The sequence below is a fragment of the Aspergillus lucknowensis genome (genome assembly GCF_044049455.1).
Source record: "Aspergillus lucknowensis strain CBS 449.75 chromosome Unknown BJX67scaffold_3, whole genome shotgun sequence".
Classification (NCBI taxonomy): domain Eukaryota; kingdom Fungi; phylum Ascomycota; class Eurotiomycetes; order Eurotiales; family Aspergillaceae; genus Aspergillus; species Aspergillus lucknowensis.
Window position 1 is genome coordinate 205,187 of NW_027263547.1, and position 15,083 is coordinate 220,269.

Genomic DNA, 15,083 nt, shown 5'->3' on the forward strand with positions numbered 1-15,083 from the left:
CCATGTGATCTCCGCCTTGCTTTCTCAACGACCAGAGTCGCGATAACTTCGCAGGAGCAGATTTATCGCGATGGAAGAATGTTCAAGAGAGAGGGCGAAACAAGGAAAAGGAGCGTGATGGGCTTTTGCAGACGGCAGCATCGCCCCAGCCAGGGCATTTGGATCCAGGCAGCAGCGAAACCGTCTCAATGTGAATGAAGGAATATAATGCGCAGGCATTAATACCATCCATCTTCACGATGAGATAAGATAGTTGTTCATCTGCGATCTGTTTAGCTCATCATCTCAGGTTAGCTCCCCCGCGAGCTTGCTATGGACCAGTCACTCCGCACTCTGCTGCTGATCAGGTTTGGTCAGATCAGCTCCTCATGTCAACAGATGAGATATAAGGGAGAGGATTGATTATATCCGGGTAACCGCTTCCATCACCTTGCAAAGGAGTCGAACGCATCTGTTCCTCCAGAGAAATATCAATCGTTGGGGATTCGCTTCAGTACTTTGGGTGTGATGAGTAGTATCACTCGGGATCCCATAACCTCTTCAGGAAACGCTACGCCTGGCCAATGAGACTGTACTCACAGGCCATCCTGCAGATGCTCCGGTCAGATCGACATGATGCAGTCCAGTAACGAGACTATAAATATACGGTCAGACATCATCTCGAATCGCAGCCAAAGACCGCTGCCGAAGCAAACAGCATAGAGAATGCACCATGGTTGAGCTTGCCCGCACGCTGCCAGCTTCCTGGTACTGCAGCCCGCCGCTCTACCAGCTCGAAAGGCGGGCTGTCTTTTTGAAGGTTATCGAGGTTCCTCGGCAAGCGAGCTCTTCGCTAATGCGCTCTAGTCATGGTATCTTCTCGGTCCTTTGACACGATTCAAGAATGTCGGCGAGACCGTTAGCTATGAGGTGGGCCAGCAGCCGGTCTCGGCAGTTCGCAGTTGTGGTGAGGCGGATTTACCTGTCGCGGAAGAGATCAAGGTCGTTTGCGCGGATACTGCAAGTTGACTCTGTCGATGATCCTCTGTTGTGGCCTGTTGAGCCCTAACGGGTTCCAGGAAATACCTCTACGCCATCATGTCACGCCCACCGGGCTTGTCTTCACAACTTTGTCTGAAGACGCCCCGAGTTTCCATGAGTATTTCCCAGAGCTCGAGCCACTGCTCCAGAGGGTGGACTTTACCAAACTTCCGTACAAACGGAGCATCAAGTACGAAGGACGATTCAACTGGAAGACAATGTACGTCTACGCCCGCAACTCGAGCAACATCAAGCTCGAGCCTAAAGAAAGACAGGGTCGACGGCTATCAAGAGTGCCTACACTGCCAGTACACCCACCCCTCATTCTCAGTCTACTACCCACCCACCTTCTACGAAGTCCACAACCACCAGAATTTCTCACAGCACATAGCCGATCCCCAGAAACCCGATGACGGACTCTTCCTCTACTTCTTCCCGATCTGCACGCTGAACGTGTACGGCGGCGGCATGTCCTCCTTCCGCGTCTGCCCAACCGAAGACCCAAACGTCACCAGGATGGAGTTCGACTACTACCACAAAGAAAGCGGCGAGAAATTCGAAGAATACTTCCGTTTCGTCCGCCAAGTCGCCATGGAAGACTATGAGCTCTGCGAGAAGGCGCAGGATAACCTCACCAGGGGCGTATATCGGGAGGGAATTTTGAACCCGGAAAAGGAGAATGGAGTCTCATGTGAGTGTCGCTCTATATCCGTAGTCTATATCCGGTGGTTTATGACCGGCAGACGGTTCATAACTTACAATTCTTCCCAGTCTACCAAGAACGCGTTTTCGAGCTTGTATGCCAGCAGCATGCAGCAGAACGAGCGAAGGAAGCGGATACTATACCGGAACCCGAACTACAGGGGTCACAGGTTGGAAGCGTCCAGATAGCCGCATGACCACATATCGCCGGGGGGTTGAATCACGTAGAATAGAACCAATAACGCGTGTGCCCAACAGAAGTAATAACTAAGAATGAACGGCTAGTCTTCCTTGAATGAGCCCGGTAGATCCTGGAAAACTGCACCAAATCTGGCAAGCCGTGGGGGGAACATTGGAGCAAAAGCATCCATCCTCCAACATTTTATCCTTTGCTGTCATACTTAAGAGCCAACCAAGTCCGGCCCGTGCGGCCCAATTCCCAATTCTAAACTCAAGATGGAGCTGGAGGTTCTGAATATCAACCTCGCTTTCACAATCTTCGTTGCACTTCTCACCGGCCTTGCATTCCTATACCGACTCCAGTCCCCTCACTTGATACAATCCCCGCCGTCAAAGGCTGCACCCAACACAAATACATCCGCGGATACGCTGCGAACACACGAAGAAACAAGCACCGTCTCCAAAGAATCCGAGTTCCCAGCCGACTGGCTAACAGGCCAAACAATCTTCGACCTCGAAAGACGCGCAATCTTCAGCAAGGTACGTCCCTAAACCCTTCGTCTTCTCAAAATAACCCCAGAATTCTTATATATATATATAGACATGGCTCCCCCTATCGCACACAACACACTTCCCAGCCCCAGGCTCCTACCAATCCCTCACAATAGCCGGCTTCCCCCTCCTCCTGATCCGCGACAAGCCCAAGCGCATACCCAACGGCACCGGCAACAAAGTCCAAGAGAAAGAGGGTAGTAGTACAATCAAAATCCACACATTCCACAACGTCTGCCGACACCGCGCATACCCCGTCGTCGCGCGGAAAGAATTTGGTTCCTCGACCGTCCTGGGCTGCCGGTACCACGGGTGGAGCTACAACACGCGCGGGGAGCTGGTCAAGGCGCCGCAGTTTGAGGGTGTGCCTGGGTTCGAGAAGAGGGAGAATGGGCTTTTCGCGGTGCGGACTTGGGTTCATGGTCCTTCGGGGGTTGTTTTTGGGAATTTGCATGGGGATGGGGACGGGGGTGGCGTCGCTTGCGACCTCGATGGTGAGGGAGAGCCTGAGGTAGGGCTAGCGCTAGGGCTGTTGAGAGGTATTGGGTCTGGGTGTGGATGGGTTGGGGGAGGGAAGTTGGAGGGGAAATTCAATTGGAAGATGGGTTGTGAGTCCCCGGTCCTCCGAGTCACTTCCTTACTCGTCAAGGGCAGTGCCGGGGCATACCTACTAACCTACCCGCGCAGTAAACCCGCGTCGTCTCAGGTCTTCGCTCAGGCTGGGCCAACAGCGATCTCACTCTCCTATCCAGAGCGTGCTAAGCTATCTCCAGCGGATACCGAAATCATCGTCCAGCTACGTTTTCCCGAATACCTTTCTGTGCACGATACCGAACTCGCGGTGCTGGCTCTCACTGAGGTTTCTTCCTATCTCCGAGGGGAGGACGTCGATTCGATATGACTTGTATAGCTATAGCAACGGGGTTACGAAGACGAAAGACCATGCGACCCAGGATCTGTTAGCGAGTCTTACGACGAAGCTGAGGGGCACAGTTGCAGAATTGGAAGCGGAATTTGAATCGTACACTACCGCAGGGTATGCCTAGTCTTTGGTCATCATCATCATCGTCATCAACATGGAGACTGAAACAAATTCGCAGTGAGCCGGAGTCTACATCGATATCCTCAACCCTCAACCCAGAATCCACAGGTACCTATGCACCAGTACATCTATCTCTCTTCAATATCTCATCTGATACACCCAGAAATCCAAACCCGCATCCTCGACCACCTAAAAGCACACGCGAAGCTCGAGAAATCCCACAGCGCGGAGATATACCCGGCAAGAAGTGAGCCACGGATGAATACTAGGTACGAGCTGGCAGAGCAGCGTAAGTAACTGAAATCACTTCCTTTTCTTTTCTTCGGCTATGGTTAACCCGTTTGTACAGTCTGCAAGGAACTTGACTGTGGCGGTGGGGGTGGTGATGGGTCTGTTCGAGGGAGTTTGGATTGGTAGGTGGATCTTTGGATATGGGTGTGGGGATGGGATCTTGGAAAGATGACGGAGGATCCATGGATACCCGACATTTCCAACGGGAACCAGTGGGCGCCGTAGTCTATTTTGAATCGTGGAGTCGATGAGTACCGCCCCACACGAGGCTTCAAACGAGATGGAAGGGATGAATAACCTGAAGACAGGAAGTATACAACTAATGTCATAATTCATTACCCGCTCTCCTTTCTCTCTACGTGGGAAACTGCATCCTGGATTTCAAGATTTAAATCTTTTACATCACTTTGATTAATGAGGCATGCCGAGCGTGGACTCGTTTTTACGTCTTCGGTCCATTCGTATGAGAAAGCTGTGATTCAGACGCGAATTGAGAAATTATATGCCCGACCTTTCTCTCGTCCCACGGGACCTTAGATAAATAAAGGTTCTGAGCTTTAGGCCCCGTGTTACCGCAGCCAAGGCTGTGCTTCTCTCACGCTCCCTTGGAGAACCTTCGCCGTGACAATTACCCTCCCCTGTGGGGGTTCAGTCGCTTTAGCATACTACGACTTTGTGTTCCTGAAAATGTGAGGAACGGTCGAGCTTGTCATCACCGTCCGCATTCCTAACGTAGTTGCTGGAACGACCCTTGTCATTGTGTTGGCGCCGTGTAGGTCGACGGAAGTGCAGGAAGACATGTTTCACCGGTCCTGAACCGATTCGAAGATACGTCCCCTTTCGTGGCCTTAGGACGAGACGTTCTCATATCTCGTGGCTCTGAAAACCAGTGGCGTAGATAACCGCAATGACGAGTCAATCGTTGGTCGTGGACGATCTCACTCTCTAATGGAATTGTCGTCGTGTCGCCCGTCTTGTGTCATGGAAGCAGAGATGCCGTCCAGAACAGACATGGGAGCGAATCACCTCCTCCCCCGGGCGGCCTCCTCCTCATGAATCAGATCCTCCTCGCTTTCAAACCTCGAGGCATATCGCGAGCGGCCCCTCTTATCATCCGCAGTGACGGTCTCCAACTGCACGTTCGTCGTGACCAGGATCGAATCTTGGAATTGGTTTGGGGTAAATCTGTGCCTCCTGGAGCTTGATCCAGAGACATGGCTTGGCGAGTCCTTTCGCTTGTTGGGGTCCCTGCGCAGGGTGAATAAGGTGGGGACGTTGGCGACGAAGGCGGCGAAGAATTCCTCGACCGAACCCCAGGTGTTGCGGTTGACCTGGGCGGTGCTTTCGTTGTAGTATGGGAGGCGGACGATGGCGATTGCGATGAGGAGAAAGCCGACGGAGAAGAGGCCGACATATTGGAGGCGTCTAAGACGGTTAGTGGGTGTTACAGGGAGTGCAGAAGGGAGCGGAACGTACTTGGCCCATGATCTCCGCACTCGGAGGAGCCAGGGCATGGGGAGGAGGATGAGGAGAGCGTCTGTGGTGATGTTGAGGGCGACGAGCGTGACGAGTTGCGTGTTTGCTTTGACGCAGTCCCCTGAATGGTGTTAATCCTACTCGACGTCTTGCGACTACGGTGACTCACCTGGATCTGGGAGGACCTGCCAGTATAGACTGGCAGGGCGGCATTCGGCAAATGTGGTCGCTTGGACTGCGACCAGACTCCCGAGAAGGACAACCCAGTAGAGCTTGACTACCATCTCAGGCCGCGGAAGGCCGGAGAGGATGCGCTCGCAGAGGAGCAAGACGACGCCTTTTTGAATCCACAAACTACGACGATTAGCATGCACTTCGCGGGTTGAGGACTACGGGGTGGTGATCATACTAAGTATTGTATACAGCGCGATTGGCAAGAGTCAGCTTGCTCCCCACTGTGCGTTGGTAGATCTCTGACTCCGAGAGATCCAGCGCAGGACGTTCCATGTTGTTGTTTCCCCAGAGCAGCACGACGGTGGTCATCCCAGAGCGGGCCAGGATAAACACAATGCAGACCATCGTCAAATAATCGCTGAGAATGAAGTCCTGGTTACGGTACCTGCGCATGAACAGACGGAAGGCCATGAGGAGGATAGAAAGCCCACCGAACACGCCCACAAGGGCGAGCGTCGTGGCCAGGTCATCGTCCATGGTTGGGAGGTGTAGCACAGCGGCCGTCGGGGGAGAGAGGAAGCATTCCAAGGTGATAGAGACTTCACGCTGGACGGGAAAAAGCCAATGGCGGGCGTCGCCTTCATATCCGGTCCGATGCGGAGAGAAATCGTGATCGGCGACAAAAACAACCCCAAGCGACGATGGCCGAACTCTGACCTGACATGATTTCTCCGGTGGCGGAGACTTTACGCGATGCTGTTCCTTCAGAGCGCGGCATCCCGGCCTTTCTGGGCCAACAATCATCATCTTGAATAATCATGATGGCTTTCACACTGAGTTTGACCGATGCGAACCAGCGATCAAATCAACTCGACACAAAGGACCTCCTTAATATGAGAGACTCCATGCGACTGACTGGGCGTCGAGCCATGCCATTGTTAGCCTCCGCCTCCAAGTTGGAGACACCCCTCAACAGGCAGCGATTGACGCCACTAATCTCGCGGTGGAGTCGAGAAGGTCGTTTCTCAAACAGCGGGCGATAATGGCGCTTCTCGACTTTTCACTTGGAGTCGCAGCGTCGGAATTCTCCCGACAACGCCGGCTTCTGGGTGGTTGTCTTGTGTGTGAGACAGGGATATTTACCCACCCCATCACGGCTCACTTCAGACCTGTCACTTTTTTTGTCAACGGTTTTGGTTCTTTTCCTCCCCCTGTCGATTCTTCGAAACAACACCCGCAGCCGCCATGCATGAGCTTGTGTTGGCTGGGTGCGCGCTATTTGCGGCCCTCGTGCAGGTGGCCACAGGAGCCGAAAGCCTGCACAGTCGCGAGTACTTCTACGTTGGCGGGGAGTACGTCAATACCGCTGCTGGCTACCTTTTCCATAATCAGATGTATGTCGAGAAGCTCTCGCCACCGGAAGGGAGCTCGCAACCGTACCCGGTCGTTTTCCTACATGGTGGTGCTCAAACCGGCACTGTGTGTCCCCCAGATTTGACCCCATTACCGCTGTCTTGTACTCATCTCTCTAGAACTTCCTCAACAAACCCGACGGCGGCAGGGGATGGGCATCCTGGTTCCTAGACGAGGGCTATGAGGTCTACGTTGTCGACCGAACCATGACGGCGCGCTCGCCGACAATCCCTCAAGACGGCTTTTCCGAGTCTGTCTTCTCTGCAGAGTTCATCGCGCAGCGATTCACTGCTGTGCAGAACTACCCGCTGTGGCCGCAAGCCAAGCTCCACTCCCAATGGCCTGGGGTATGTGGTCTTATCAATCCGCGCTGTACTCGGCTAACTTCGCTAGACCGGAGAGCGCGGCGACCCGATCTTCGACGCCTACTACGCAAGCAACGTCCAGTCCATCTCGAACAGCATCGCGCAGGAGCGCACGATGAAAGCGGCTGGGGAGGCTCTCCTCGACAAAATTGGCCCCGCCGTGCTCATCACTCACTCGCAGGGCGGACTCTACGGGTGGTCGCTCGCTGACAGCCGACCTGAGCTCATCAAAGCACTGATCCAGATTGAGCCCAAGGGCCCGCCCTTCCGCGAGGTGATCTTCTCGTCCGATTTCAGCCGCCCCTGGGGCTTAACAGCTATCCCGCTGACCTATGATCCCGCTCCAACGAACACAACAGCCCCGTTGGAAATGCAGACCGTGCCTGCCGACTCGCCAGATTTGCTGGAGTGCATTATCCAAAAGGAGCCCGCGCGGCAGCTCCCGAATCTCGCCAAGGTACCTATCCTCATCGACAGCGGTGAGGCGTCGTACCACGCGCAGTACGACTACTGCTTCATCAAGTTCCTCAAGCAGGCCGGTGTCGCGGCGGAGCATCTGGACTTGGGGAAGGTCGGGATCCACGGGAACGCGCATCTGCAGTTCCTGGAGAAGAACAGCGATCAGATCGCAGAGAAGCTCCATGAGTGGATCAGCAAGACCGTTAACTAACTGTATGTATTCCTCCGCAAGACATCTTTGTACATACGACAACATAAAGTTGTAAACTAGACGTTCTCTGTTTGCCTCGACTCAAGTCCGCTGTGGCTGTAAATAGGGGCCAGGCCCATATCCCTCACATCGAGTCATACCGACTGCTTTCATCCAAGTATAGAAGTTCAGGGCTCCGTATTGGTCCTTCCGTTCCAGGGGACTGTTTTGTAATCATGTGAACAAAGCTTCAGATGACCTGGGATTTGGAAAAGAAGACCAACAACCAACGACTTAGATTCCTCTCAGCATATGGTCTTCAGAAAGACAACAATTTCCACTTTCCTTCCTGTTCACCACTTTCCATCCCACAAGCCGAAAAACAGAGTCTGATGAAGACATCTCTTTTCCCATAACGAAATCCACTTCCCTTCCGCACTCGATCGGTGCTCTCTCCCCCTTTGCAGTGAATTCCCCACGCCAGCGCCACCATCGAGAACACCATTCCTGAAGGGTTTGGCTCCTTGAGAACGGAGCATCTTGATTTGCTTTTGCGCCCCACGTTCATCTTCAGCATTCAGAGCCTCTCATGAACATGGCTGAAAAATACCCACCAAGTTTGGTCCTGACTGAGATTGCTGAGAACCTCGACCGTCACCACAGAGAGCTCTGTGTCACCCTCCCCGCCAACTATTTTACCTACAAAGAGGGACTAAGTGCAACTCTGGACTGTGTTGGGGGACTTGCGGACCCCATTTTACTGCCAACGTCCAACCCAGCCCGTCGGCAAGCACTCAGACAACAGGCATTGGAAAACAAAGATGCATTGAGCGAGTCAAAACCTTTCTCATCAAGCAGGCGAATACGTACACCAGGAAACCTAAAACCTGAAGATATTCCACCACCTCTCCCTTCTAGCCGCCGTGCTCTTCTGAAGCACAAGTTCTTTGATGAAAACGAACCTCCTTTCAGAGAACCTCACCTCATACCCCCTGCTCTGTGCATAGAACGTACACTGGCGGCTATTGTCGGCAATGCCAAGATCACTGCGGTTGACTGGGAACCAGGGATGCCCCATTGCAATGTCAGGAACATCGAAATGCTCTGGGATACCGGCGCTGCCACCACGATCATCACGAAAGACCTCTTAGACGAACAGTTTCAGTCGCACCTATCTGATCCTGTCCACAAAGACTACCAGAACCCGGACGGCACTCGTGTTCAAATCTCATTCGCCCTCGAATTTACCAACTCAGTGTTTTGGATGGACCTTATTGCATGGGTGGTGGACAAAGAAGCTATCCCCAACGGCCGATCAGGTGTTATCCTGGGACAAAAAGGCTGCATCGACGCACTCCAGTACCGTTCAATTCCGCGGTCCGTCCTTGAGGCTCAACGGCAGACGGTCGACGAAAGTATATGGGGAGATCTGATCCTGGAGAGCTTTGTTGATCTCGATGGATCTCTGAAGGAGATCTAGTGGCTGTGGTAGATGTCCTGGTCTTCGGAGGACGGCTGGGAGTTGTTGGCCCTGAGCGAATGAGGTCCCCCGTACGAGAAGTGGACATTCCTTCTACGGATTTGAAGTCTAATTAACACCTAGCTTCTGTATTATTAGGTAGTAAACCGAGTCTTTCTACTGCTCCCAGCACTTCCTCTATACATTATTTCTCCGCATCCCCAGTACGTATCGTAATCATACGTGCGTAAAACGGACTTTTCTCGATCGTCAGTGCCTTGACCTATACACGGTATATGAACCTCCATCAATACTGATCAGCCTCTTTCCTAGCAAACGTCCCAAATTCGACCCCTTCTACCCCCAAGGTCCCAGCATCTACCAGCACCAGCTTGCCAATTTTCGAGAAGGATGGCATATATAAGAGTCACATACGAGGCCCAGAGCTGTCCCTGTTGGCATCTGCCATCTCCGTGTCGGCCCCGTTCAGCCTCAGTGGCGAATTGTCTTTTATTACTGCAACTGGAGTCCTTAACCAACTGTGGTTGGTTCCCAGCGAAGATGATGTGCGGGCTTGATTGCATGACAACCGGGTCATCAGTCTTCAACGGGGACCGGTGCGCCCTAGCTTTGGGGAGGAGGCATGCCTCGATGAACGCCCTGTTGAGGGAGCGAAAAGCTTAGGTTGCCGCATCGTTTGTGTCCGGCAAGAGGGTGACAGCTATACTCAAGAGGATCTTCGTGAGGAAGGAGTCTAGCTGCGTGGTTGGGGAAGCGTCGTGTGCAAATTGAAGAGGTACTGTACCAGTACCCGACTTCTGGACAGCATCCCCCCCTGGGCCGGTCTCATTGTTGTTTGCATCCATGGCCATGCTTGTTCCATTGCATAGATGGTGTCCCCCGTAATGATGAGCTGGGCGATCTGCGAGGCATTGGAGGTTGTATTTTTGTGACAGTTACTCCGAAGTCCGCGTCGATGATCACCACGTCTAGATCTGATCAACATCAAGCTCCATCCAGCCTTATTCCTCCAGAGAGTCCAGACCCCCTGGTCAAAAACACAGACCACTGCAGGGACAGTGTCCTACAAAAGCAAACATCACTAGCTCGCTCTTGTGGCCTTGAGGGGCCCATAAATACGGAGGACTCGACCAGCCCTCGAAATGCGGATTGTCTTGTGAGTCTGAGCCTCTGCCCTGTCCATCTCAATCAAGATGAAGCAATCATTCCATCTCACTTGCACCCTCCTCGCTCTCCAGCTCCTTCTCGCTCCCATCAACGCATCGTCCCTCCCAGACCCGACTCTCCCAAACCTCCCAGGGCTCATCCACTCCATCCTCCCAGACCTCGACCTTGATCTTGACCTCGGTCTCGACCCCAGTCCTATCCCTGACGATGACTCCGACTCACCCACACCCCAAATTCCAGTCCCTGACCCAGGCGCAGACTCAGACGCAGACACAGGCATCCCAATCCCCCCACCATTACTCGGATACACCCTAACCTGGCACGACGAATTCACCTCCTCCTCCTCTCCATCCCAAAACGAGGAAAACTCGCACCTTCCCTCGTCTGCAAACTGGCTCTTCGACACGGGAACATCCTACCCTTCCGGCGCCCAAAACTGGGGCAACAACGAACTCCAATCCTACACCACATCACCCGAAAACATCCACCTCACCCCGTCCGGAACACTCTCCATAACCCCGCGGTTCAACCGCGAAGACGGTGGTGAGGGACACTGGACCTCCGCACGCATCGAAACAACATCCACCACCTTCGCCGCAAGGCCAGGCGGACGACTATACATCGAATCCCGGCTGCGCACGGGGTGCGCCCCCCCGGCGCAGCAGCGCGGGATCTGGCCTGCGTTCTGGGCGCTGGGGCAATCGTTCCGCGAGGATCCCACGTACTGGCCGATGGCGTCGGAGTGGGATTTCGTAGAGGTTATTAATGGTGAGCCGGTCGTTTATAACACGGTGCATTGTGGAAGGGAGCAGGATCGCGACGGTGGGGGGCCGTGTAATGAGTTTTCGGGGCTGGGGAATGGGGGGGTGCCTTGGGGGTGTGGGTGGAGGGTTGTGGGTTTTTTGGTTGATCGGTCTTTTTCTTTTTTCAATGCGGGTGCGGATGTGGATGTGGATTCGAGGGGTGGTGGTGAGGGTGAAGGAGGACGACAAGCATGGGGTTGGCAACGAGAAACGCTGACGTGGTACATAGATGGGCAGCAGACGCATACCGTGTCTGGGGCTGATGTGGGTGACTTCGACGTCTGGGAGAGGGTCGCGCACCAGGGCCACTTCCTGCTGTTTAATGTTGCCGTTGGAGGGAATTGGCCGGGTTATCCGGATGGGAATACCATTGATGGAGAAGAGGTGGGGTTGGAGGTTGACTATGTGCGGGTTTGGAATTCGTAGTGTAGAAGGAGGTGAGTTGAGGATGGACAGGGCAGGACATAGAGAATATCATTATCCGATTTGATAGTAGCCTATATACATGTGATGTGTAGGACGAATGTACAGAGTGGTCCCCGTCCGAGTGAGGGTCCGATTTTGGAAAGTCCCCAAAGGGTGGATTGTGTCACTAGCAGGCCGGGAGTTTGGCTGATGTGCACGGTTAGTATCTACAGAGTATATCGGCGACACAACACCCTGCCATTTTCCTCGTCGAGGCCAGGGTGCACGATCGGGCTGGGACTTACAGCTCGAGCAATTGCTATCAGTGAAGTACCCATTGACATAGCACGTCGTTCCATACAGGGTAACCTGGTCCCATGTGCTACAGCACCATTAGCAAAGAAAGCCCTGTCTGTAAAAGAGGTGGGTTGTGGGTACCAGTTGCCATTGAAGCAATCCCCCTTCGCCTTGCAAGCAAAGGTATATGTGGACCCCTTCGTCAAGCCGAAGATCTCGCCGGCATCGAGGCTCGGACCATACCGACAGTTAGCGGCGTGGTCGACGTTGATGATCTCGCAGGACTGCGCGGACTTGCGCTTCTCGAGGGCGCTGCTGCTTTCGGCGTCGGGCTCGGCAACGGGGGCGGCCGTTGTGAGGGCGAGGAGGCCCAGTCCGATAGCGAGGAACTTCATTGTGATTGCGAGAGATGGCGAGATTGATGGTGTGCAAGGTGTGGAGAATGAAAGGAGGCTTTTGGGATGCATCTGACCTCGGGATGGCATCCTTGTGCTTTTATATACTCTGCGCCCGCCGATCTTGCTGTCGTGCTTTTCTGTCGAAAGTTAATCGAGAATCAACATCCGAGGTTCGAGATCTGATGTTCTAAGATTAGCAGCAGTAGAACTTTGTTTGGTCTCTGAGAGCGAGTGGAGCGAGCCGTCGGCGAGGTGCTCGAGTGTACGAAGTTCCCAAATCGGGCTAGGTCCCAACGTGGAGATTTACGAGCTTTAGTTGGAAGGTCTCGTATTCCTGACCCACAGGGTTTGTTCATCCTTTGATGTGTCGCTGCATGATGGCAGCGAAGACGGTTTCATCGTGGGACGCCACGAAAGTTACCGGGGGTTATGGATCGGTGGGATTGAGCAGTCTGGAAGCTCAACGACGAAGATGGAGAGATGGCTTTCTCGGACAACACGACACTCGAGAAGGAGAAGTGACCGGATGTGGCCAGATGAACATGGGTTGGATGGGACGGGTGACTCAAAGGCGGCAAGGTCCAGAACCGCCGTCTCGGTGTTGGCCTTCCTATCTTGTCCTGGAGTCATTGGACACTTCGACATCCGCCTCGAGTCAAACCGTTGGTGTGGATGAGGAGTGCTGTCCACGGGTGGTCGCGATCGTGGAGAAAAAGAAAAGAAAACCCCCACCAGACCGTTGCCAACAAGGATCCCACTCAGCTTGGAGAACTTCTTCACCTTCGGATTTCCCGCAGCACTCACTCAGGTCAAGTTCTGCTCCATCCTTTCCATCTCTGTTCATCTCGGATTCGCATCCAGTCTCCACCGTGGCCGTCAGTACCACGGCTCCGCCTTGCTTTTTGCTTCTGAATCCAGGCACGTCGGCCAGCCGCGGAGCCACTCACGAGCTGAGACGCGGCCACAAAGCGATTGACAAGAACTCCAGTTCCCCGCTTGTGTGCCATATTTGGAATCAGGATCGACGTCAAGCAACTCCAGATTTCTGAAGACCCCTCCATCCTCTGGGACCTCTTGGTTTGGTCGTTTCAGGTCCAGTCATGGCGCTGCATCCAATCGCGAAGGCCACTTTGCAGGCCGCCTTGATCAGTGCCGGATCCAACATGCTTGCGCAGGGGATTTCTTCTTATCGAGATGAGGTGCGTGAGGTGTCCACCTTCATCCGATCGGCTTGTCTGCTCACAAGCACAATCCGAAGCGGAATTCACATAGCGTTCAGTCTTGAGACGGCGGGCTGACATTCGTCGGCTCGTTGACACGTGGAGGACGACGCGGACCGCGCGCTCCAAGATGTGTCAACGCCGGCATTTGTTTTAGACACAGTTTGAGCTTGATTCTCAAGCGCTGTTTCAGTTCACAACTAGTGCGCTCGTTCTTTCACCCCTAACGTTCCTCTGGCTTGAGGGGTTGGAGGCGACGTTCCCGGGCTCCGACAACGCGACCGAAAAGGAGAACGAGAAGCCGAAGCTCAATGTGAAGAATACAGTCGCGAAGATTGTCGTCGATCAGGTCGTCGGCGGCGCGTGGTATACTGTCGCCTTCATCGCGACAATGGGGTTCTTGCGTGGGCAGGATTATGAAGTCATCAAGGGCCAGATCCAGAATGTGTGTGCTCACGCCTTGGCTGATGTTGGACGAAAAGGCTGACTGTGTTGACTGCAGGATTTCTGGCCCATTCTGATCGCAGGGTTCAAGTTGTGGCCGCTTGTCTCTATCTTGAACTTTACTGTTGTCCCTGCGGACAAGCGACTACTTGTTGGGAATCTATTCGGTCTTGTTTGGGGGATCTATCTCAGCCTGATGGCTGCATGAACCAGCACCTGATCTCGCGAACCCAGGTACATACTTCATTTAGACGATTATGCTTAGCCATAGAGAATGGGATTCTCGGTCAGGCGTGCAGAGCCAAGACCAAGAGAAATCATGGGGTCCTCGTAAGCAAGAAAATTTTGACACGGCCTTCCTCATTCTCCGCAAGGGGGAGTGAGTGTGAGGATGGCCGTGAGACGCAGACCGCGACCAACCGAGCATATCCCGTCCTCTCAAACGGGCCATATCGCCCCACAGACTCATTCATGAAGCTGATAGCGATGAAGGGTCCGACGAGGTCGCCAATCGCCAAACGTCATCCGAGTCATTCGCAGCATGCTTGAGCAACCTATCCACTCTGGCCAATTCGACGCGGACCCAAGGACTCCTCACGACGATTTCACCCTCCAACCCAAGGGACGGAGAGATTAAATGAAACCCCATCAAGAACATCGTCCGAGCACAAGGCGTCGGACGGGGCCCTCCCAAGAAGGGTCGCATTGTGCGCGACCAATTATGACACTGCGAAAGGCTTACTTGGACACAGCCCCCAATCACACATGCGCAGCCTTCACTGTCTGTCAGCAGCCTTCAGCAGTCCGAGGCAGTTATTTTGGGCGCAGTCTCGTCAAGCCACAAAGATTATCCATCCACCCTAACTGCTCGTGGGAAAGGAGGATTCTTCTCTCCCGCCAATACGAGGGCACGCTGTGAGGACCCCAGCAGCGTGTCGATCGGGGCCGTTGAGACAACGTGATAGGAGGGATTCGTCGTGGGAGAAGCTTCCGGCCGTATCCAAA

General features: G+C 53.8%; 9 protein-coding genes across 9 annotated transcripts; 7 read left to right on the forward strand and 2 right to left on the reverse strand.

Moving 5' to 3' along the window:
- Nucleotides 1–455: 455 nt before the first annotated feature.
- Nucleotides 456–2,018, forward strand: BJX67DRAFT_159976 (aromatic ring-hydroxylating oxygenase subunit alpha). Its single transcript, XM_071024929.1, has 5 exons — nt 456–799; nt 847–999; nt 1,059–1,240; nt 1,296–1,711; nt 1,792–2,018. Exons 1-5 carry the CDS (start codon nt 713–715, stop codon nt 1,917–1,919), a joined length of 966 nt encoding a protein of 321 aa, XP_070890341.1. The 5' UTR covers nt 456–712; the 3' UTR covers nt 1,920–2,018.
- Nucleotides 2,019–2,178: 160 nt separating this feature from the next.
- Nucleotides 2,179–3,913, forward strand: BJX67DRAFT_377142 (putative iron-sulfur cluster-binding protein; the record flags this gene model as incomplete). The annotated part of the gene is made up of 6 exons (XM_071032034.1): nt 2,179–2,442; nt 2,504–2,948; nt 3,142–3,490; nt 3,555–3,604; nt 3,660–3,785; nt 3,846–3,913. The coding sequence occupies 6 exons, from the start codon at nt 2,179–2,181 to the stop codon at nt 3,911–3,913; spliced, it is 1,302 nt and encodes a 433-aa protein (XP_070890342.1).
- Nucleotides 3,914–4,466: 553 nt separating this feature from the next.
- On the reverse strand, nt 4,467–6,361 carry BJX67DRAFT_159997 (uncharacterized protein). The gene is made up of 4 exons (XM_071024930.1): nt 5,673–6,361; nt 5,433–5,617; nt 5,264–5,384; nt 4,467–5,212 (listed from the first exon to the last, which is right to left on the reverse strand). Exons 1-4 carry the CDS (start codon nt 6,242–6,244, stop codon nt 4,810–4,812), a joined length of 1,281 nt encoding a protein of 426 aa, XP_070890343.1. The 5' UTR covers nt 6,245–6,361; the 3' UTR covers nt 4,467–4,809.
- Nucleotides 6,362–6,682: 321 nt separating this feature from the next.
- On the forward strand, nt 6,683–7,885 carry BJX67DRAFT_377144 (alpha/beta hydrolase; the record flags this gene model as incomplete). Its single annotated transcript, XM_071032035.1, has 3 exons — nt 6,683–6,916; nt 6,970–7,197; nt 7,244–7,885. 3 exons carry the CDS (start codon nt 6,683–6,685, stop codon nt 7,883–7,885), a joined length of 1,104 nt encoding a protein of 367 aa, XP_070890344.1.
- Nucleotides 7,886–8,167: 282 nt separating this feature from the next.
- Nucleotides 8,168–10,013, forward strand: BJX67DRAFT_342081 (uncharacterized protein). Its single transcript, XM_071027979.1, has 2 exons — nt 8,168–9,592; nt 9,657–10,013. The coding sequence occupies exon 1, from the start codon at nt 8,454–8,456 to the stop codon at nt 9,342–9,344; it is 891 nt and encodes a 296-aa protein (XP_070890345.1). The 5' UTR covers nt 8,168–8,453; the 3' UTR covers nt 9,345–9,592; nt 9,657–10,013.
- Nucleotides 10,014–10,537: 524 nt separating this feature from the next.
- BJX67DRAFT_377146 (concanavalin A-like lectin/glucanase domain-containing protein) lies at nt 10,538–11,740 on the forward strand (the record flags this gene model as incomplete). The annotated part of the gene is made up of 2 exons (XM_071032036.1): nt 10,538–11,279; nt 11,544–11,740. The coding sequence occupies 2 exons, from the start codon at nt 10,538–10,540 to the stop codon at nt 11,738–11,740; spliced, it is 939 nt and encodes a 312-aa protein (XP_070890346.1).
- Nucleotides 11,741–11,906: 166 nt separating this feature from the next.
- On the reverse strand, nt 11,907–12,411 carry BJX67DRAFT_377147 (putative MBL2-like secreted peptide; the record flags this gene model as incomplete). Its single annotated transcript, XM_071032037.1, has 3 exons — nt 11,907–11,926; nt 12,025–12,101; nt 12,158–12,411. The coding sequence occupies 3 exons, from the start codon at nt 12,409–12,411 to the stop codon at nt 11,907–11,909; spliced, it is 351 nt and encodes a 116-aa protein (XP_070890347.1).
- A 228-nt stretch (nt 12,412–12,639) lies between these two features.
- Nucleotides 12,640–13,874, forward strand: BJX67DRAFT_160045 (uncharacterized protein). Its single transcript, XM_071024932.1, has 2 exons — nt 12,640–13,613; nt 13,673–13,874. The coding sequence occupies exon 1, from the start codon at nt 12,777–12,779 to the stop codon at nt 13,461–13,463; it is 687 nt and encodes a 228-aa protein (XP_070890348.1). The 5' UTR covers nt 12,640–12,776; the 3' UTR covers nt 13,464–13,613; nt 13,673–13,874.
- On the forward strand, nt 13,515–14,286 carry BJX67DRAFT_377148 (Mpv17/PMP22 family protein; the record flags this gene model as incomplete). Its single annotated transcript, XM_071032038.1, has 3 exons — nt 13,515–13,613; nt 13,792–14,079; nt 14,137–14,286. 3 exons carry the CDS (start codon nt 13,515–13,517, stop codon nt 14,284–14,286), a joined length of 537 nt encoding a protein of 178 aa, XP_070890349.1.
- Nucleotides 14,287–15,083: the final 797 nt, after the last annotated feature.

Excerpts from the sequence above, each read along its gene's own strand:
- BJX67DRAFT_159976 (XM_071024929.1), top strand. The coding sequence starts at position 713 with ATGGTTGAGCTTGCCCGCACGCTGCCAGCTTCCTGGTACTGCAGCCCG. Across the intron at positions 800-846 it reads GGCGGGCTGTCTTTTTGAAG|TCATGGTATCTTCTCGGTCC; the intron begins GTTATCGAGGTT and ends AATGCGCTCTAG. Across the intron at positions 1,241-1,295 it reads CGATTCAACTGGAAGACAAT|GGTCGACGGCTATCAAGAGT; the intron begins GTACGTCTACGC and ends AAAGAAAGACAG.
- BJX67DRAFT_159997 (XM_071024930.1), bottom strand. The coding sequence starts at position 6,244 with ATGATGATTGTTGGCCCAGAAAGGCCGGGATGCCGCGCTCTGAAGGAA. Across the intron at positions 5,618-5,672 it reads CGCGCTGTATACAATACTTA|TTTGTGGATTCAAAAAGGCG; the intron begins GTATGATCACCA and ends TAATCGTCGTAG. Across the intron at positions 5,385-5,432 it reads GCAGGTCCTCCCAGATCCAG|GGGACTGCGTCAAAGCAAAC; the intron begins GTGAGTCACCGT and ends AACACCATTCAG.
- BJX67DRAFT_342081 (XM_071027979.1), top strand. The coding sequence starts at position 8,454 with ATGAACATGGCTGAAAAATACCCACCAAGTTTGGTCCTGACTGAGATT.
- BJX67DRAFT_160045 (XM_071024932.1), top strand. The coding sequence starts at position 12,777 with ATGTGTCGCTGCATGATGGCAGCGAAGACGGTTTCATCGTGGGACGCC.